This window comes from Ranitomeya variabilis, chromosome 2 (genome assembly GCF_051348905.1).
Source record: "Ranitomeya variabilis isolate aRanVar5 chromosome 2, aRanVar5.hap1, whole genome shotgun sequence".
Classification (NCBI taxonomy): Eukaryota; Metazoa; Chordata; class Amphibia; order Anura; family Dendrobatidae; genus Ranitomeya; species Ranitomeya variabilis.
The window spans coordinates 416,502,226-416,523,888 of NC_135233.1; the positions used below are offsets into that span (position 1 = coordinate 416,502,226).

General features: G+C 50.1%; 1 protein-coding gene across 7 annotated transcripts in view; it reads left to right on the forward strand.

Annotated features, from left to right (window-relative positions):
* Positions 1 to 2,302: 2,302 nt before the first annotated feature.
* PLEKHA7 (pleckstrin homology domain containing A7) overlaps positions 2,303 to 21,663 on the forward strand; it is a 203,528-nt gene continuing 184,167 nt past the window's right edge. For 3 of the 7 annotated variants that reach the window (XM_077286562.1, XM_077286560.1, XM_077286559.1), the window contains exons 1-3: positions 2,304 to 2,450; positions 2,523 to 2,599; positions 4,304 to 4,361. In XM_077286562.1, coding sequence (XP_077142677.1) covers positions 2,365 to 2,450; positions 2,523 to 2,599; positions 4,304 to 4,361 — 221 coding nt within the window. In that variant the 5' untranslated portion in view covers positions 2,304 to 2,364. Of the gene's footprint in view, positions 2,451 to 2,522; positions 2,600 to 4,303; positions 4,362 to 21,663 lie in introns of all 7 variants that reach the window. The other 4 variants (XM_077286563.1, XM_077286565.1, XM_077286564.1 and 1 more) reach the window with 2 other exon arrangements.

Consider the following 21,663-nt stretch of genomic DNA (forward strand, 5'->3'; position numbering starts at 1 on the left):
TGGCTGCGTGTGTGTGTGTGTGATGGCTGCGTGTGTGTGTGATGGCTGCGTGTGTGTGTGATGGCTGCGTGTGTGTGTGTGATGGCTGCGTGTGTGTGTGTGATGGCTGCATGTGTGTGTGATGGCTGCATGTGTGTGTGTGATGGCTGCGTGTGTGTGTGTGATGGCTGCGTGTGTGTGTGATGGCTGCGTGTGTGATGACTGCGTGTGTGTGTGATGACTGCGTGTGTGTGTGTGATGGCTGCGTGTGTGTGTGATGGCTGCGTGTGTGTGATGACTGCGTGTGTGTGTGATGACTGCGTGTGTGTGTGTGATGACTGCGTGTGTGTGTGATGGCTGTGTGTGTGTGTGTGATGGCTGCGTGTGTGTGTGTGATGACTGCGTGTGTGTGTGATGGCTGTGTGTGTGTGTGATGGCTGCATGTGTGATGCATTTGTGTCAAAGCTGCATGTGTTTGTGAGCTGCGTTTGTGATGCTGCGTGTGTATGTGTGATACTGTGTGTGTGATGCTGCATGTGTGTGAGCTGCGTGCCTGTATGTCATTATACAGTATGGAGAACTGTGGCCATAATACAGTATGGAGCATCATATGGGGTCATTATACAGTATGAAGCATCATGTGCAGTCATTATACAGTATGGAGCATCATGTGCGGTCATTATACAGTATGGAGCATCATGTGCAGTCATTATACAGTATGGAGCATCATGTGCGGTCATTATACAGTATAGAGCATCATGTGCGGCCAGTATACAGTATGGAGCATCATGTGCGGTCATTATACAGTATGGAGCATCATGTGTGGCCATTATACAGTATGGAGCATCATGTGTGTTCATTATACAGTATGGAGCATCATGTGCGGTCATTATACAGTATAGAGCATCATGTGCGGCCAGTATACAGTATGGAGCATCATGTGCGGTCATTATACAATATGGAGCATCATGTGTGGCCATTATACAGTATGGAGCATCATGTGTGTTCATTATACAGTATGGAGCATCATGTGCAGCCAGTATACAGTATGGAGCATCATGTGCGGTCATTATACAATATGGAGCATCATGTGCAGTCATTATACAGTATGGAGCATCATGTGCGGCCAGTATACAGTATGGAGCATCATGTGCGGTCATTATACAATATGGAGCATCATGTGCGGTCATTATACAGTATGGAGCATCATGTGCGTTCATTATACAGTATGGAGCATCATGTGCGGCCATTATACAGTATGCATGCGGTCATTATACAGTATGGAGCATCATGTGCGGTCATTATACAGTATGGAGCATCATGTGCGGCCATTATACAGTATGGAGCATCATGTGCGGTCATTATACAGTATGGAGCATCATGTGCGGTCATTATACAGTATGGAGCATCATGTGCGGCCATTATACAGTATGCATGCGGTCATTATACAGTATGGAGCGTCATGTGTGTTCATTATACAGTATGGAGCGTCATGTGCGGCCATTATACAGTATGGAGCATCATGTGCGGTCATCATACAGTATGGAGCATCATGTGTGGCCATTATACAGTATTGAGCATCATGTGTGGCCATTATACAGTATGGAGCGTCATGTGCGGCCATTATACAGTATGGAGCATCATGTGTGGCCATTATACAGTATTGAGCATCATGTGTGGCCATTATACAGTATGGGGCATCATGTGTGTTCATTATACAGTATGGAGCACTGTGTGGCCATATTTTTTTGTTTATAACTATTGTATATGAAACAGTGTGATCAGCAGTGCTAAATGGGTGTGGTTGAGATGTGGATATGGGTGTGACTAATTATGAATGGGTGTGGTCAGAGGCATGGCCTAAAATTTGCCGCGGCGCGCTTTGCGCGCCGCAAACTTTGTCCCTTTTTCCCATCTTCAAAAGTTGGGAGGTATGGTGCTCCCATGCATGCTGGGTACAGTAGTTCCCGATAATAGCTGAGGGCATGCTGGGAGCAGTAGTCCCGACCCCCCCGATAATAGGCAAGGGCATGCTGGGAGCAGTAGTCCCCCGGTAATAAGTGAGGGCGTGCTGGGAGCAGTAGTCACCGGTAATAAGTGAGGGCATGCTGGGAGCTGTAGTCCCCGGTAATAAGTGAGGGCATGCTGGGAGCAGTAGTCACCGGTAATAGGCGAGGGCATGCTGGGAGCCGTAGTCCCCGGGAATAAGTGAGGGCGTGCTGGGAGCAGTAGTCCCTGGTAATAAGTGAGGGCATGCTGGGAGCAGTAGTCTCAGGTGACAGGTGCGGGCGGTCACGTGCTGTTCTCGCACTTTGTTACCTCAGTATCGGGGGCGCGCACATTATCGGGTCACGCGCTCGTCCGGGTCCCTGGCGGGGGGTGAAGATGGCGGCCGAAGGCGGCGGGCGGGAGAGTTTACCCGAGAACTGGTCGTATGGGGTGTGCGAGGACGGACGGGTGTTCTTCATCGAGTAAGGCGGGAAAGCGAGCGGGAAGTCGGGAGCGGAGCCCGGGGCAGAACTAACGTGTCCTCTCTCCTGCAGTGACCGGAGCCGGAACACAACCTGGCTGCACCCCCGCACCGGAGAGCCGGTCAACTCCGGCCACATGATCCGCTCAGGTACCGGCGCCGAGCAACGAGGACCCGACAGGACCCCCCCACCTGTGGGGTATTAGTGTCAGCACTGGACCCCCCACCTGTGGGGTATTAGTGTGAGGACAGGACCTTCCACCTGTGGGGTATTAGTGTCAGGACAGGACCCCCCCACCTCTGGGGTATTAGTGTCAGGACAGGACACTCCACCTGTAGGATATTAGTGTCAGGACCCTCCACCTGTGGGGTATTAGTGTCAGGACAGGACACTCCACCTGTGGGGTATTAGTGTCAGGACAGGACACTCCACCTGTGGGGTATTAGTGTCAGGACAGGACCCTCCACCTGTGGGGTATTGGTGTCAGGACAGGACCCCCCACCTCTGGGCTGTGGTCTCATTTTCATTAGTATTAGGAGTTGCTCCATTTCATACGACTACATCTATATCGCATTGGGTGCAGGATGTGCTTGAAATGGTTTTTATCAGAATTTGGGAAAGTTCTGAAATGTCCTATAAATGTCTGTTCTGTTCCTGATCTCGGCTTTTAGTTGAGAGAAATATTTGCTGCAATTTATGTACATGCTCAGCAGCTAGGCTGGTTTGTGCAGTACTCGACTCCCGAGCTGCACTCACTATTCTGCTGGTGCAGTCACTGTGTACATACATTACATTACTGATCCTGAGTTACATCCTGTTTTATACCCCAGAGCTGCACTCACTATTCTGCTGGTCACTGTGTACATACATTACGTTACTGATCCTGAGTTATATCCTGTATTATACTCCAGAGCTGCACTCACTATTCTGCTGGTGCAGTCACTGTGTACATACATTACTGATCCCGAGTTACCTCCTGTATTATACTCCAGAGCTGCACTCACTATTCTGCTGGTGCAGTCACTGTGTACATACATTACTGATCCTGAGTTACATCCTGTATTAGGGTATGTGCATATGTTGCGTTTTCTCTGCGTATCCGCAGCGTTTTTTGCAGTGCAGAAACGCTGGAGATCCGCAATTGACTTACAGTACAATGTAAATCAATGAGAAAAAAAGAATGCTGTGCACACTTTGCGGAAAATCCGCTGCAGAAACGCAGCGGTTTTAAAGAAATAGCATGTCAATTCTTTTTTGTGAATCTGCAGCGTTTTTGTACCCACTCCATTATAGAAAACCGCAGGGGTGAAAACCGCAGCAAAAACGCACAAAAAAACACTGCGGAACCGCACAAAAAACCGCAGGTGCGTTTTCTGCCAGGAGAGGCAGAATCCGCACCAGAAATTCCTAAGCCTAATCCGCAACGTGTGCACATAGCCTTATACTCCAGAGCTGCACTCACTATTCTTCTGGTGCAGTCACTGTGTACATACATTACTGATCCAGAGTTACATCCTGTATTATACTCCAGAGCTGCACGCACTATTCTGCTGGCGCAGTCACTGTGTACATACATTACATTACTGATCCTGTTTTATACTTCAGAGCTGCACTCTCTATTCTGCTTTTTTTGTGATTGGCAGCGATCCTGTGCACTGTAGAGGATTTGTGGTGTGCTGCTCTGGGTTGAGTTGGTCCGTACAGTAGTGTGCACATCCTGATCAGATGCCGTGTTGTGGTTGGTTACATTCTACTTGTGCAGGGCAGAGGGTGCTGGTTGGTTCTGGTGGGATCTACTACATGGGAGTTGGGGGTCCGGCCTTCGACCCATCATGTCGTCTTTCTCTCCGCAGATCTGCCCCGCGGCTGGGAGGAAGGATTCACGATGGAGGGCGCCAGCTTCTTCATAGAGTGAGTGCATTGTGCCCCTCACCTTCCCCCATTATCCGGGGTCTCCCTACATATCAAATGATGTATGATACTGTAGAGCATGGTCGGCTGCATGATCACATGACAGTTCTGCCGCCAGGGTGAGGACGTGGTCACGGCTCCTGTGATGTGATTGGCCTTTCTGCTGCTCACTCAACTGCAGCCTGGTGACCGCTGCCCTCTGCTGGCTGTCATCTGCAATGTGGACTAACGCTCCCGTCATTGGTAGGCCAATGCCATTGGCCCTGCCTCTTTATACCTGCTTTCCTTTGATTGGATGAAGTTAATGTTCTGCTGGCGCCACCGCGCGAATTTAAGGTCTGATTCCTGGTGACGTGTGGAGCTCACTGATGTCTCGTCGTGATTTATGTCTGCAGGTTATAGCAACGCTACAACCTGCGGTGGAGCCGTGGAGGACACTGTGACGATAATGTATAATATTATTTTTAGTTTTCCTTGTTATCACATACGCTGGGGGCTAGTCCGACCCCCCCCCCCCCCCTCTCTTCGCTTCTGCTGCTGTGTGTGTGTGTGTGAATCCCAAACCTCTCCTTTCCTACCACCAAAAGAATGTTTATTGCCCCTGCAGCTGCGGTAGACCATTCTCCCATCTAGTACCAGCTAAAACTGGTATAGTCTCTCAAAAGACATGAGGTTCTTTGTTCTATTATATTAAGATATTGGGCCACCGATTTGGGCTAGAAAAATAAGGAGTACATATTGTGAATTTCCATCGGTAGATCTGTCGACCACTGTAAGTGCTAGTAGCTAAACACAACGAGTACAAAGTGCAGATTTTTCCTGAACCGTGTGGAGCTACTAGTACAAATGTAGAATCATTAGAAAGCAAATTTCAAAATAAGATGAGTGAGGTGTGTGCCATTACTCTGCTAGATACGCGAGCCAAGTTTTGAGAATTAGAAGTATTGCTGGTAAAATCTGTAACTTTGAGGAGGGGGAGGGTTCAGGTATACCAGCTCCTTTAGTGATGTCACAAGCCTGCAAGTATAAGGCACTGCACTCAACCCAACCATTCAGTCTTGCCTGAGGTCCTTCTGATGAACTGCAACATTTGGCTCCGTCCACCGGCCTGGTTAGCTGAAATGATCTGAGCACATGTGAGTGTTAGTTTGTTTTAATCCCTGTTTTTTTTTTTTTTTTTTTTTTTTTATATATAATTGCTGTACATACTTTAAATTGTTTTATCTTATAAAATCTTGATATATCTTTTAAACACTGCCTAATCTTTTTATGGAGTAAAAGTTATAATATTTACTAGCTTCTTTCCGTTGCTCTAAAACGTACCCTAAGTCTTCTGAAGTTAGTTACGCTGCTAATTTGGGTTGGCTCGAACCCCTCTGTGGAGAAATGTGAGCTGGTGGCAGCGTAGTGTGTTCTGGGCTAGGTGGGTGCCGCTGGCAGCGACGGAACGGGGTTTTATAAGCTATTGTCTGGCTGCTGTCTGAGCATTCATAATTCCCTCGCCGCAGTGTGCCTGCTAGCCAGTCCACAGTGAGGCGGCCCGTCCGGCTACTAATTATCCCAGGTGTAGTTCCCTGACTGACGTGAGGGTAAGGGGGATGCCGGAGAGCTGTAAGTTCTGAAGCGGAACTGGAAAGCGGGATATACATAAAGCCCTACAGTTCGTGTTATACTGTAGGAGCAGTGGGATAACTAAAATAAGCCGCTGCGGTAAATTGATAGGTCAATATCCTTGTTTGTTTTCATCACATTGTAGCAGTGGTGGGATAACTAAGATAAGGCCCCTGTACATGTGATAGCCGTGTGGTGGCCAAAGGTCACCCCTTATTCGTGACATATTGGTGGCAGCACAGTGGGATTCGTGACAGACACCGCCTCCCGTCATCCCGCCATTGTTGTACTTTCTAGCCTCATCTTTTCACAACCAAGTTATAGAATATTTATCACATCTTAGTCGTCTGGCAAATCCCACCCTGCTTCCGAGGAGCCATCGTATCACAAATGTTGGACGTGGCCACCAGGGGTATAGGACCAGGCAAAAGGGGGTAGATGGGACTGCGAGTTGTGCTGGGCAAGGGAGAAGGTAGGACCTCATCCGCGTGTGCAGGGGGCGGTGTCGGCAACGGTGGGGTATGTGGGACCGCAAGCTGGTAGGGCAGATGGGATCTTGAGCCCGAGGGGGAGGAGTAGGCGGGACTTCGGAGAGTTGAGGTGGGCTGGGGTAATAGATGACACCTTGAGCTGGGCGGGGTCGTGAAAGGTGGGCTAGGCGGGACATCGACAGTTTGGAGTGGTGGGTGGTAGGCGAGACCTTGAGCCTAATGTGGTAGAGCAATAGGGGTAGGCGGGACCTCTAGTTCATTGGGATGGACAAGGTGGAGTAGACGAGACCTTGATTTGGGTGAGGACAGGCAAAGGGGTTGGCGAGAATTCGGGTGAGGGGGGAAGGGTGGTAGGCGGGACCTCGGGCGAGGGGAGGTGGTAGGCGAGACCTCTGGCGAGGAGGGGTGGTGGTAGACGAGACCTCAGGCGAGGAGGGGAGGTGGTAGGCGAGACCTCTGGCGAGGAGGGGTGGTGGTAGACGAGACCTCGGGCGAGGAGGGGTGGTGGTAGACAGGACCTTAGGGGAGAGTGGTAGGCGGGACCTCTAGTTCATTGGGGATGGACAAGGTGGAGTAGACGAGACCTTGATTTGGGTGAGGACAAGCAAAGGGGTTGGCAAGACTTCGGGTGAGTGGGGAAGGGTGGTAGGCGGGACCTCTGTCTAGGGGTGGGTTGATAGGCGGGGCCTTTAGCTGATTGGGGATAATTGGGGGAGGGTAGTCGGGACTGCTAGCCAACATGGGGGCCCATGATTCCAGTGTGGGCTGCCTCTTTCCTGGCTCCTCGGTCGCTGTGTAATATTTGGGTGCAGCCTGCAGTTTACATCATGGATGTCATGGTTACATGGTTGTTGATGCACTTGTGGTCTTCTGTAGTTGACACTCTTCCTTGCTGCAGTGGGCGAAGTGATTGTGGAGGAGGCGGGGCCTGGCATGGAGTTTTGGGGTGGGGGTGATGCCTGGTTTTGGGGTCTGTTGTGTGGGGAGGGTTGTGTTCCCCTTCTGTTCGGGGTGTGGTCGCTATGTTGACTGGTGCGGACTCCTATCAGTGGACGCACCCTGTGCACATAGGCGGAGGTGGAAGCGTTAATGATTTGTGACTTGGCAGAAATGCTGCATTCTTTGCCCAGGGAATGGAGGGGCCGGGCCCCTTGGAGCCACCATAACAGCTCCTGAGCTGAAGACCTGTTTCTGTGGGTCAGTGAGGTTCCGGTCCCTGTCCTGGATTTGGGCTGATGTTGGCGGTGAGTGCAGTTCTGCTCTGCGTTACCATAGTGATCCCGCGGGGGCGGTAGCCGGCAAGCGGGCAGCGGTAGCCGGCACGCGGGCAGTGACTATAGCTGTGGTGATGTGTGCATGCTCGGCGACATGCTGCTCCCCGTGTGTAAGCACGATGGTCTTGGTGGATCCCCCATCCACCACGCCATTGTCTGGTAATCCTCTGCTTCCGTCTCACTGGGTGCGGCAGGGGGGTTGGCGTTAGGTGGGGATCTATAATCCTCATTGTGAAGACTGATCACCACAGTGCGTCACATAATCATCTGGAGCGCGACGCTCTGCAGAACGACCCTGCGCTGATACATTGTAACAACCCATAACAACAAATGGCCCAGGTGTGTGACAGGGACTGATACATTGTAACAACCCATAACAACAAATGGCCCAGGTGTGTGTGACAGGGACTGATACATTGTAACACCAAATGGCCCAGGTGTGTGACAGGGACTGATACATTGTAACAACCCATAACAACAAATGGCCCAGGTGTGTGTGACAGGGACTGATACATTGTAACAACCTATTGCAACAAATGGCCCAGGTGTGTTTGCCAGGGACTGATACATTGTAACAACCCATAACAACAAATGGCCCAGGTGTGTGTGACAGGCCATTTGTTGTAATGGGTTGTTACAATGTATCAGTCCCTGTCACACAACTGGGCCATTTGTTGTAATGGGTTGTTACAATGTATCAGTCCCTGTCACACACCTGGGCCATTTGTTGTAATAGGTTGTTACAATGTATCATCCGTGTCACACACCTTGGCCATTTGTTGTTACAATATATCAGTCCGTCACACACCTGGGCCATTTGTTGCTATGGGTTGTTACAATGTATCAGTCCCTGTCACACACACACACACCTGGGCCATTTGTTATGGGTTGTTACAATGTATCAGTCTCTGTCACAAACACCTGGGCCATTAGTTGTAATTGATATTAGGAGGTGTATTTACTCCTAAAAGATGGGTTTAGTATAATATTAGGACATTAAGTTGAAATGATCGATTGTAAGAACCCAGCAGCTGTGTGGAGAGATCTGTGCTGCTCAGCTCACAAACAGCCCAGGTGTAGGGAGGCTGAAGGCTTCTGTCACTGTTTATTACATGGGACTGACGGCAGCCAGCCCGACACTGGACGCCGGCCTGACAGCTGCCAGTCTCCCCTCAATGCATACCCATGCCCCCAGTAATAGAGGGGCAGTGGTGGAATCCCTCGGGTCTTCTGCCCTCTCTGCACAGCGCCGGAGCGGTTTATACAGGATCACGTCTTAATGACCTCAAGTTGCCAAGAGATGTGGAGGATCTCCGAAAGAAAGTCCTTGGCATCCATGTATTATTCACAGCAGCGGGGGCTCCATTACTAATCCCTGAGGAGATCCAGCCTGCGACGCCCCTCAGAGTTCTTTCAGTATATATAGTGTACTGTACAGGTCCGTTATTAGCCAAGACACGAGTGGCGGGATCATATAGTAGCCGCCATGTGGAATATTGCATGGACGCCACGCTTTTTGGCGCAGATTTCTGTGGCCGTCCGTGTATAAATTTGACTTTCTGTCCACTGCATTAAACACCATGAAGGTGTCGCTGTCAATGATTTATAGACCTAAAGTACAAATAGCCGGTGTCATTCCCACGGCCAGATTTTCAGTCAAATGTGACAAGTGGAAGCTGCCACCGCGCTGTTCTGCCTCATTTCTCTTGTTTATGACACTGATGATGGCTAACATGGCGGCCAAGAGCACTGCCAGATTACATTAGCTTGGCAGAGCCACTGCGCTGGGGATCGGCATCTCCTGTTGCGGGGCCTGCAGGCTCGGGCTGGGCGTCTCCCGTTGCCGGGGCTCGGGCTGGGCGTCTCCCGTTGCGGGGTCTGCGGGCTCGGGCTGGGCATCTCCCGTTGCGGGGTCTGCGGGCTCGGGCTGGGCGTCTCCCGTTGCGGGGGCTGGGCGTCTCCCGTTGCCGGGGCTCGGGCTGGGCGTCTCCCGTCTCGGGGTCTGCGGGCTCGGACTGGGCGTCTCCCGTCTCGGGGTCTGCGGGCTCGGACTGGGCGTCTCCCGTCTTGGGGTCTGCGGGCTCGGACTGGGCGTCTCCCGTCTCGGGGTCTGCGGGCTCGGACTGGGCGTCTCACGTTGCGGGGTCTGCGGGCTCGGGCTGCGTGTCTCCCGTTGCTGGGTCTGCGGGCTCGGACTGGGCGTCTCACGTTGCGGGGCCTGCGGCCTCGTGCTGCACTTCATGCAGCTTCTCTGCTGCCCTTGTGCCGGGGCCCCTGCAGTCTCTTGCTCCTCTGTCTGCTTCTTGGTGCCACTCAGTGGTTTATTCATTGCTAGTAATGGGTATGCAGTCATTCTTCACTTCAGAGATGTCTTTTGGGGGCACCAGACAGTCGGGGAGATTTATGGAGGGTCTGTAGTGATGATGTCTTTGTCTGTGTTCCTGGATTAGCAGCTGCGGGGGGCCGTGGCTCCAGCACATTAATTGCTGAGAGCCATCTGTTGGCGGGATGCAAGGTGCTGCGGACCCGTGAATCTCCCCTTCCTGCCGCTGGGTGACGTGCTCCCGACCTGCGCTGCCAGGAGGGGGCATATTCTGGGCTCCAGTGGCTTCACTGTTCGCTTGGGTTTTGTTTCTTATTGTTGAAGATCTGAGAAATGATCTGAGTGGGGGGGTAAGATGAGTGTGGGGCCCTCCATACTAAGCCCGTCCAGCTATTGTGCTGGTGCGAGGCCAGGCTGGCATTCCCCAAAGCTCCCGCCCCACATACCAGGGTGATGACGGCAGGCACACAATGGTGGCACTGTCTGCAGCCTCCGCATCGTCATTCTGTGCTCAGCAGCAGCGTCTCCACAGACCACCAGCGCCAACCATCTGTAGACCCCGGCAGTTTGTGAGCATTGTGGCCGGCGAGGGGCGCTCCTTGCTTTTATTATTCAAAAATGAGCACCTGCCTGTTCCTACCCATCACCAGAGATCAGCGGTGACATCACCGAGAATGCCTCCTATCCATCACCAGAGATCAGCGGTGACATCACTGAGAATGCCTCCTATCCATTACTAGAGATCAGCGGTGACATCTCTGAGAATGCCTCCTATCCGTCACCAGAGATCAGCGGTGACATCTCTGAGAATATCTCCTATCCGTCACCAGAGATCAGCGGTGACATCACTAACCCCTTAGTGACCGGGACAATTTTTTTAAAATTTTAACCAGTGTCACTTTTTGTGTGGTAATAAATTGACATGACCGGAATGGTAAAGTGTATGATCACCTAAATGTCGGTGACTTCTGCTCCGGCCACTGTAGCCGGGAGACTCTGAGGCCGCTATTTGGCCGTGAATTGCGGCAAACATCAGGACCACACAATCATGATCTCTGGGGGCCGATGGGGATAAATAGGAAGCCCCCACACTGTTAACCATTTATGTGATGTAGTCACTATTGACAGCAGCATCTAAGGGGTTAAACAGATGTGGATGGGGCCAGCACTGATCGCGGCTGATGCAGCAGGTTGTCCGCTATAGTAGGCAGCGACAGCTGCTGGCTTGTCACCTGCCGGGGGCGCTACTCTCATTTTCTCTTCGCCACGACAGCACCCACTTGAGAGAGGGGATCCGCCCCTAGGAACAGGAAACCCTATGGAGAGATAAAAGGGGCGGTCCCCCTCGCTCCCACAGTTGGTTTCCTGTTCCTACGGGAGACGCTTGGAGAGAAGAGGATACCCAGCCTGGATGCCGCTTGCGCAGTTTACCTTTATGGGACGGCAAGGGCTCCAGAAGCTGGAAGCAGCGTCGGGGGTCCTATGGCAGTTTCCCCCCTCTGCTGGCAGGTACCGTGAGGCCGGGTCCGGGGAGTCGCCTGGCTCACGAAGATCCACCCAGCGGACCTGCAGGGGCCGACTCGCTGGGGTAAGGTGATCCTGCGGCGCCATCTCGTATGGTGCGCAGGCAGCGTGGGTCCGGTGTATTGTCCCCCGGAAGCAGTATTGCGAACTTCCGGGGTGAGTCAGGAGGGACGGCGCCTGCGCTGAAGCTGGTGGAGGCGCAGGCGCATACAGCAGAGCCGCGACCCGGATGTAGCGGTCACTTCCGGGTGCGGCAGGAAGCAAGATGGCGGCCCCCATTAGAAAAGGACGCCGGCATTGATCCTCCGGCGTCCATCATGGCATCTCCGCAGGACCCGGCGATGGCTTCATCTGAAGTCACCGCTATTACGCCTGGCAGCCACACAAGCAGCAGCCGCAGATCTTCTTCTAAGAATGCCAGAGACAAAAAGTCAGGCCGGTTGGTTCCATCTGTGCCTCCGTCTCCTCCTCATCAGCCGGTATTGTAACAACAACCTCACTGGGTGAGTGTGTGTGTGTACCCCCTTAGGCTGATTATACTCCCCCTCTTTGTCTATATTCCTTAGGCAAAAAGAACGGGGAAAACCAAACACATACAATGTGCTTTATGCTCTCAGCCGCTCCCCGATAATTATTTAAAGAAGCTGTGCCAGCCTTGCATCGAATCCACCTTACGTGAGGAATCTTCAGTAAGGTCGGAAGATATAAGGAGTATGATTAGAGAAGAATTGCGGGCCTTCCGAAGCTCAGAAAAAATTCCCGAGAGTAGGAAAAAATATAACTCCCCTAGGTCTGAGCAGTCCTCTGACATTGAGGATAAAGATTCGGATGGTTCCCGAAATATCATTTCCTCAGATGATGAGCGAGATACATGCTTTCCCACAGACAGTATTGATAATTTAGTAAGATCAGTTTGTAACACCATGGGTATTGAGGACACAAAAACCCCTAAAACCCCACAGGACGTGATGTTTGCAGGCCTGTCAGAGAAGAAAAAACCTTCCTTTCCTGTAATTCCAGCAATAAAAAATGTAGTAAAAAAGGAGTGGGAAAGCCAGGGACAAAGAGGATTACCGTCTTCGTCAAAAAGACGCTATCCCTTTAATGATGAAGATTTCTCCATATGGTTAAAAGCCCCGAAGGTGGATGCAGCAGTGGCCTCCACTTCTAGGAAATCTTTGCTACCCGTGGAAGATTCCGGCTCCTTGCAAGACCCGCTGGACCGGAAGGCGGATACCCTCCTAAAAAGAGCATGGGAATCCTGTACGGGAGCCTTCAGGCCGGCTATATCAGCCACATGCACTGCCAGGTCCATGTTGGTCTGGTTGAACGATTTAGAAGAAGGATTAAAAAGCGGCCTTTCCCGAGATAGATTAATCTCTTCCATGCCGTTAATTAGGGGAGCTACAGCCTTTTTAGCGGATTCCACAGCTGATTCCATACGACTAGCGGCCAAATCGGCAGGTCTGACTAACGCGGCTCGTCGAGCCTTATGGCTAAAGGGGTGGAAAGGAGATCCCCAAACAAAATCTAAATTATGTGGTCTTCCATGCCAGGGTGAGTACCTATTTGGTACTAAGTTAGACGAAATACTAACTAAAGCGGGTGAGGGGAAGAAGGGGTTCCCCAATAACTCTTATCTTCCATCCTACAGGAGAGCGTTCCGAAAGCCCATCTTTAATAGGAGAAAGGACTATAAAAACCAAGACCGCTGGGCTAATAAAGATTTTAAACAAAAAGGAGCGTTTTTTGGGAAACGTCCATTCAAACCTGAGGATAAACCCCGTTAGGACAGATCTACCCGTTGGTGGTAGGTTGTCTTTCTTCTCATCACAATGGCTGACAATAACTTCCAATCCGTGGGCAACTAGCCTTATATCTACGGGTCTAAAATTAAAGTTTGCCCGAGTCCCTCCGGACTCATTCTTATTGACTTCCTTAAGGTCTCAATCACAACAAGAGGCCTTGGAACAAGAAATAACAAATCTCCTGTCCAAAGGGGTACTAGTGGAAGTACCTTTTCATCAAAAAGGAAGGGGTTTTTATTCCCCTTTATTTTTGATTCCGAAACCAGACGGATCGTTTAGAACAATAATTAACCTGAAGAGACTAAACGTCTTCTTAGAAAACCAAACCTTTAAAATGGAATCTATACGATCAACCATTAAGCTTCTTTTTCCCCATTGCTTTATGGCAGTGCTTGACCTTAAAGATGCGTATTATCATCTACCAATCTTCATCGAACATCAGCAATATCTTCGGGTGGCAGTTATGATGGAGGGTCAAGTAAGGCATTATCAGTATACAGCAATGCCCTTTGGACTGTCGATAGCCCCGAGAGTCTTCACAAAATTAATGTCGGAAGTAATGTCATATTTGAGATTAAAAGACACACTTGTAATACCATATTTAGATGACCTTTTGATAGTGGGTAACTCCTTTTCCCAATGCCATCAGCGAGTACTTCATACAATTTCGTCCCTGCAGGAATTGGGGTGGTTAGTAAACTGGGAAAAATCCAGATTATCCCCCACAACTCGTCAAACATTCCTGGGACTTATTCTAGATTCTACTAGTCAGAGGTGCTTTCTTCCCGACTCTAAACAAATAACAATTATAAACAAAGTACATTCGGTGATTAATAACCCCCTAATCTCCCTAAGAGAAGGGATGTCTCTTCTTGGTTCCTTCACATCGTGTATCTCGGTTGTCCCATGGGCTCAATACCATAGTAGAAAATTACAGTATAAAATTCTACAAGAAGAGAGGTTACAGGGCCAATTAGATAGTCGGTTATCTTTACCAACAGACGTGTTAAATTCTCTTACCTGGTGGTTAGATCAGAGTCATTTCACCAGTGGGGTTCCCTGGGTGGTTAAACCTTCAAGAACAATCTTTACCGATGCCAGTCCTAGTGGTTGGGGAGCACACTTAGGAGATCAAATAGTTCAAGGTCTGTGGTCTCTTGAAGAATCGAACGATTCTTCTAATAAAAAAGAACTGAAGGCTATCTATCATGCCATATGTAAATTTCTTCCACAGCTACACGGAAAGCATACAAGAATCCTTTCAGACAACATGACAGCAGTGGCATACTTAAATCACCAAGGGGGAACAAGATCAGAAGCTCTCATGTCTATAGCCGCCGACATTCTATCCATAGCAGAGGAGCACCTCCTATCCTTGTCTGCACTACACGTGAGAGGAGTCGACAATCCAAAAGCGGATTTCCTCAGCCGCCACACTCTCCGCCAAGGAGAGTGGGTTCTCAGCCGACGTATCTTTTTAATGATAGTCAAAAAATGGGGCACTCCCGAGATAGACCTCTTTGCGACGAGACGAAACAGACAAGTCAAAAGGTTCGCTTCATTGTTCCGATCCGACAATCCAGATATCTTCGATGCTCTGCAAGTCCCATGGACATTCCAGAAAACATATGCCTTTCCCCTACTAATACTTCTTCCAACAGTGATCAGGAAGATAAGGGAAGACAGAGCTCATGTGATCTTAATAGCTCCATTTTGGCCCAAGAGGCCATGGTTTTCCTGGCTGAGAGCCATGTCAATCTCAGACCCATGGATCCTTCCGGAGGATCAGGATCTTCTCTATCAAGGCCCCTTCAACCACCCTCAGGTGAAGGGACTGCGGTTGACAGCCTGGCATTTGAGAGGCAGCTGCTAAAAATGAGAGGATTTTCTAACAAAGTAATTGACACTCTGCTACTAAGTAGGAAAAAATCCACCACATCCATTTATGTGAGAGTGTGGAAAAAATTTTTAAACCTCTACCCAACAGCACTATCAAACAAAATTCATATCCCTATGGTCCTAGAATTTCTTCAAAAAGGGTGCGATTTAGGTCTGGCAGTCAGTACCTTAAAAGTACATATTTCTGCGCTTGGTGCTTTATATGGTCACGATATTGCAGGTGACAGGTGGGTAGCTAGGTTTATCGCAGCTTGCCAAAGGTCAGAGACAGTCCAAATTCCCCATGTACCACCTTGGGATGTTAATTTGGTCCTCGAAGCTCTAACAGACCACCCCTTTGAGCCACTACATTCAGCTCACATAAAATATGTCTCCATCAAGACAGCTCTTCTTGTTGCTTTGGTATCAGCCAGAAGAGTAAGCGACATACAGGCATTATCGATAGATCCACCATTTATGTCTGTATATCCAGATAGAATTGTCCTAAAAACAGACCCTTCCTACTTGCCCAAAGTATGTACTAAATTCCATAGGTCACAAGAAATTTTTCTTCCCTCCTTCTATGATAACCCTACGAATCAGGAAGAACAAAAATACCACACATTAGATGTGAGGAGAGCCATATTAGCCTATTTAGACAGAACTAGCGCCTGGAGGAAGAGCAGGGCTCTCTTTATTTCCTTCCAGGGCCATAGGAAAGGAGATGGAATCACGAAGGGTACCTTATCTCGGTGGATTCGGGATGCAATATGTCTGGCCTATTCATCCAAGGGGGAGAACCCGCCTGAGACTGTAAAAGCACATTCCACTCGGGCGATAGCATCATCCTGGGCCGAGCGAGCGGAAGTTCCAATAGAACTGATATGTAAGGCCGCAACCTGGGCTTCTCCTACTACATTCTATAATCACTATAGATTGGATTTGTCTTCTTCATCTGACCTGTCCTTTGGTAGATCAGTTCTAAACACTGTGATCCCTCCCAAATGACTATCTCTGAAAGTCTCTCAAGTGGGTGCTGTCGTGGCGAAGAGAAAACACCGGATTACGTACCGGTAATGCTCTTTTATAGAGCCACGACAGCACCCCTTTACTTCCCACCCTATTAAGTTATTTTTATAAAAGCACGATTAAGGGTGTTTTTGGTTCTTGTAGTTAGCCATACTAAGTTAACTAATGATAAATGATGAAATCAAATTGCCTACTAAATCTGGTGGGCGGTTCCTCGCAATCTCTGTAACCCAACTGTGGGAGCGAGGGGGACCGCCCCTTTTATCTCTCCATAGGGTTTCCTGTTCCTAGGGGCGGATCCCCTCTCTCAAGTGGGTGCTGTCGTGGCTCTATAAAAGAGCATTACCAGTACGTAATCCGGTGTATCTCAGGTCAGTAAGACGACGTATTTGGCGGTCACCAAGGGGCTGGAGATCAGGGGATGTTGGGGGGACATTTACTGATCTCTCTGGGCTTTCGGGGGCATTGGCCGATCTCTTCGAGGTGATTTTTTTTTTTTTTGGGGGGGGTAGTTGACCGATATTTGCGTAGGGGTTTTGGGGGTTATTCTCCTTTCTGCCGGGCGCAGTGATGAGTGGCTGTCACCCATCTGAGGAGCAGATCACGCAGTGTTGTATGTAGGGTGGGCTGTTGGTGTCGTAGGGCCACGTTCTGTTATAAAGTCTTATTGTGCCCTATGTTTGCGCTGCGCCTTGGTGGGCGGCCATTCCTGATGCCCCATCCATTACTGCCACATTCCGGACTGACCATGGGGCCGTGCTGCAGCTGTGACCAACTGAAGGCAAAATCCAGCTCCGAAGGAAGGAGAGAGGGGCACAGAGGACCAGCAGGGTGCGGACCTCCATCCACCCGCAGGTACCACCACCCTCTGCACAGCCCCTCATTGCTAACAGACACGCTCCTGATTAAACTGTTACCCCCAGAGCTGCACTCACTGTTCTTCTGTTACATCGGGTCTTATATTCCAGTCACCTCCAGAGCTGCACTCACTATTCTGCTGTTACATCATGTCTTATCCTCCAGTCACCCCCAGAGCTGCACTCACTATTGTGCTGTTACATCGTGTCTTATCCTCCAGTCACCCCCAGAGCTGCACTCACTATTCTGCTGTTGCGTTGTCTTATCCTCCAGTCACCTCCAGAGCTGCGCTCACTATTCTGCTGTTACGTCGTGTCTTATCCTCCAGTCACCCCCAGAGCTGCAGTCACTATTCTGCTGTTACATCATGTTTTATCCTCCAGTCACCTCCAGAGCTGCACTCACTATTCTGCTGTTACATCGTGTCTTATCCTCCAGTCACCTCCAGAACTGCACTCACTATTCTGCTATTACATCGTGTCTTATCCTCCAGTCACCTCCAGAGCTGCACTCACTATTCTGCTGTTACATCGTGTCTTATCCTCCAGTCACCTCCAGAACTGCACTCACTATTCTGCTATTACATCGTGTCTTATCCTCCAGTCACCTCCAGAGCTGCACTCACTATTCTGCTGTTACGTCGTGTCTTATCCTGCTGTCACCTCCAGAGCTGCACTCACTATTCTGCTGTTACATCGTGTCTTATCCTCCAGTCACCTCCAGAGCTGCACTCACTATTCTGCTGTTGCATCGTGTCTTATCCTCCAGTCACCTCCAGAGCTGCACTCACTATTGTGTCTTTATACTCATGAATGGTTGTAGTATCCCTTCTTTTGCTATTGTAGGGTCTTCTGGGTGCATGTTTGGGTGTGACTAGAGTATAAATCTAGAGATCAGCGGCCTTCATGATGCTTTTGCTGAGGTTTCTGGCCCGTCTAGCTATTTTGGAAGGATTTTGAGGTGTTGGCTGCAGACTGTCCCTGGCCATGTTGGGCAGCGGATGGATGGAGGGCGAGTTGGGGGGTGGCTGGATGGAGGGTGAGTTGAGGGGGGTGGCTGGATGGAGGACGAGTTGAGGGGGGTGGCTGGATGGAGGACGAGTTGAGGGGGGTGGCTGGATGGAGGACGAGTTGAGGGGGGTGGCTGGATGGAGGACGAGTTGAGGGGGGTGGCTGGATGGAGGACGAGTTGAGGGGGGTGGCTGGATGGAGGACGAGTTGAGGGGGGTGGCTGGATGGAGGACGAGTTGAGGGGGGTGGCTGGATGGAGGACGAGTTGAGGGGGGTGGCTGGATGGAGGACGAGTTGAGGGGGGTGGCTGGATGGAGGACGAGTTGAGGGGGGTGGCTGGATGGAGGACGAGTTGAGGGGGGTGGCTGGATGGAGGACGAGTTGAGGGGGGTGGCTGGATGGAGGACGAGTTGAGGGGGGTGGCTGGATGGAGGACGAGTTGAGGGGGGTGGCTGGATGGAGGACGAGTTGAGGGGGGTGGCTGGATGGAGGGCGAGTTGAGGGGGGTGGCTGGATGGAGGACGAGTTGAGGGGGGTGGCTGGATGGAGGGCGAGTTGAGGGGGGGGGTGGCTGGATGGAGGACGAGTTGAGGGGGGTGGCTGGATGCCGGAACTTGCAGGGTTTTTCGGGGCAGTGATGATGCCCTGCAGGCTGGTGACTGCTGCCAGTGTCTGCTTCATTTTGTGCCTTAACGCTAATCCATGAGAATGGCAGCATATATCGCGTCGCCCCTGCGCCATTGTGGAGCAGGTCCCCATGATGTGCACTGTTCTCCTCCGTCACTCCGGGTGCTGGCGGTGCAGTCGCAGCCCTTCAGTGGTGGGCGTACAATAGGCTGGCAGGAGCCGTCACTGTGTGTGGGAGGAGGACGGCGGTATTTGTCAGAATTGTCGCCTCATGTTTTTTCCTTTTCTATTGTACTTGTACATGTAGAGAGGAGGAGCGGCAAGGACGCGGCGGTCGTGTGACCCCCCCCCATCCATGTGATGCTGGAGTCCCGTACTCCGGCACAGCACTCATTGTCTGGACTCCAGCTCCTTGTGTTATGGGAGGCAGTGGCGCACTCTGGGGGCTCCGTCACAGATTTCATCATATTTTTGGGGAAAATTAGCGCAGCAGCGAAATAAGGGAGTTGTGCCAATCCACTGGGTCTGGCAGGTGCCGAGGCCATCACATGACCGATCCATCACCACCGACCGCATCACCATACTGCCACGGGCAAGAAACCGCGACCGCGAGGTCCACTGTGAACACAAGCGCACCCACCGTGCTCTACTGCTCCGCTGGGTTAATCAGTATAGGGTCTCGCTGCCTTGGTCTCTGCACTCCCCACTCTTGCTGCCTTGGTCTCTGCACCCCCCACTCTCGCTGCCACGGTCTCTGAACCCCCCTCTCTCGCTGCCTTGGTCAGGCCCGTGCCGCAGCTCTGTGCTCTGACGTTGGCCCTACTACCCGCTGATCTGATGCCATGATCTCTAATGAGGATTTAGTCTTAATGTGTAGCGGTGGCTGCCTCCATGCTGATTGTCACCCCCTGGCAGCAGCAGATGTTCTCCTCCGCCAGCGCACTTCACAATTACTTATGTCTTGTTCCTTCTGTGAAAGTTCCCTGCGCTCACCCATCACTACACCATGTTCCAAAATGATATTTTTCTCGGATTTTCCTAAATGGAGGGTGCAAATGACAGTCAGTCTAATAAGTCATCACCCTTTAGATAGAGTATACATCGAATTGTATTGAAGAAACCTCCCAATGATAACAGTATAATCTCCAAAATGAATAAAAACTCAAAATGCACTTTTCCAAATTATTAGGCACAGTAGAATTTCTAAACATTTGATATGTTTTAAAGAACTGAAAATGCTCATTTGTGGAATTTGCAGCATTAGGAGGTCACATTCACTGAACAAAAAAGCTATTTAACTCCAAAACCTCCTAACAGGCCAAGTTACATGTTAACATAGGAACCCTTCTTTGATATCACCTTCACAATTCTTGCATCCATTGAACTTGTGAGTTTTTGGAGAGTTTCTGCTTGTATTTCTTTGCATGAAGTCAGAATAGCCTCCCAGAGCTGCTGTTTTTATGTGAACTGCCTCCCACCCTCATAGATCTTTTGCTTGATGATACTCCAAAGGTTCTCTATAGGGTTGAGGACAGGGGAAGATGGTAGCCACACCATGTGTTTATGTCCTTTTATGCCCATATCAGCCAATGACTCAGAAGGATTCTTTGCATCATGAGATGGTGCATTGTCGGCATGAAGATGATTTTGCTCCTGAAGGCACGTTTCTGCTTTTTATACCACGGAAGAAAGTTGTCAGTCAGAAACTTTATTTACTTTGCAGAGGTCATTTTCACACCTTCAGGAACCTTAAAGGGTGCTACCAGCTGTTTCCCCATGATTCCGGCCCAAAACATGACTCCTCCACCTCCTTCCTGATGTTGCAGCCTTGTTGAGACATGGTGGCCATCCACCAACCATCCACTACTCCATCCATCTGGACCATCCATGGTTGCTTGACACTCATCAGTAAATAAGACTGTTTGAAAATTAGTCTTCATGTATGTCTGGGCCCACTGCAACTGTTTCTGCTTGTGAACACTGTTTAGGGGTGGCCGAATAGTAGGTTTATGAACCACAGCAAGCCTTTGAAGGATCCCACACCTTGAGGTTCGAGGGACTCCAGAGGCACCAGCAGCTTCAAATATCTGTTTGCTGGTTTGTAATGGCTTTTTAGCAGCTGCTCTCTCAATCCGATGAACTTACCTGGCAGAAACCTTCATTATTCCTTTATCAGCACGAACAAGTCTGTACTCAGAATTAGCCACAAATCTCTTAACAGTACGATGGTCACGCTTAAGTTTTGGGGAAATATCTAATGTTTTCATCCCTTGACCAAGACATTGCACAATTTGATGCTTTTCGGCAGCAGAGAGATCCTTTTTCTTTCCCATGTTACTTGAAAACTGTGACCTACTTAATAATGTGGAACATCATTTTTAAGTAGTTTTCCTTTAATTAGAATCACCTGGAAAACTAATTATCACATGTATTTAAGACTGATTTCAGTGAGCCATTGAGCCCTGAGACACAATACCATCCATGAGTTTATTTGAAAAACAAAACAATTAAATCTTTGACACTTAAATCCAATTTGCATAATTTGGAACACTGTAGTTCCGTCAGATGCCAGCGGATGCCCTTTATTCGCCCTGTGCAATTGACAGGTAACCGAGAACAGAAGCACACTGTAGTATGGGGGGGGACGTAGGACATGAACCCTCTACATGGCCACAAGGGTCCTCCACGCTCCTGCCCTGGTCTCCGTTGTTTCGGCTGCTCTCTATATGGCAACGCTCTACTTCTCTCCGCGATCCCTGACTGGATGTGTTTTTTTGTTCCGCTCTTTGGTGCTGTGGAATGTGACCATAATCTGGTGGTGACCAGCCGACTGTAATGAGGGGATTATCTCCTCGCTGCCGCCGTGAGA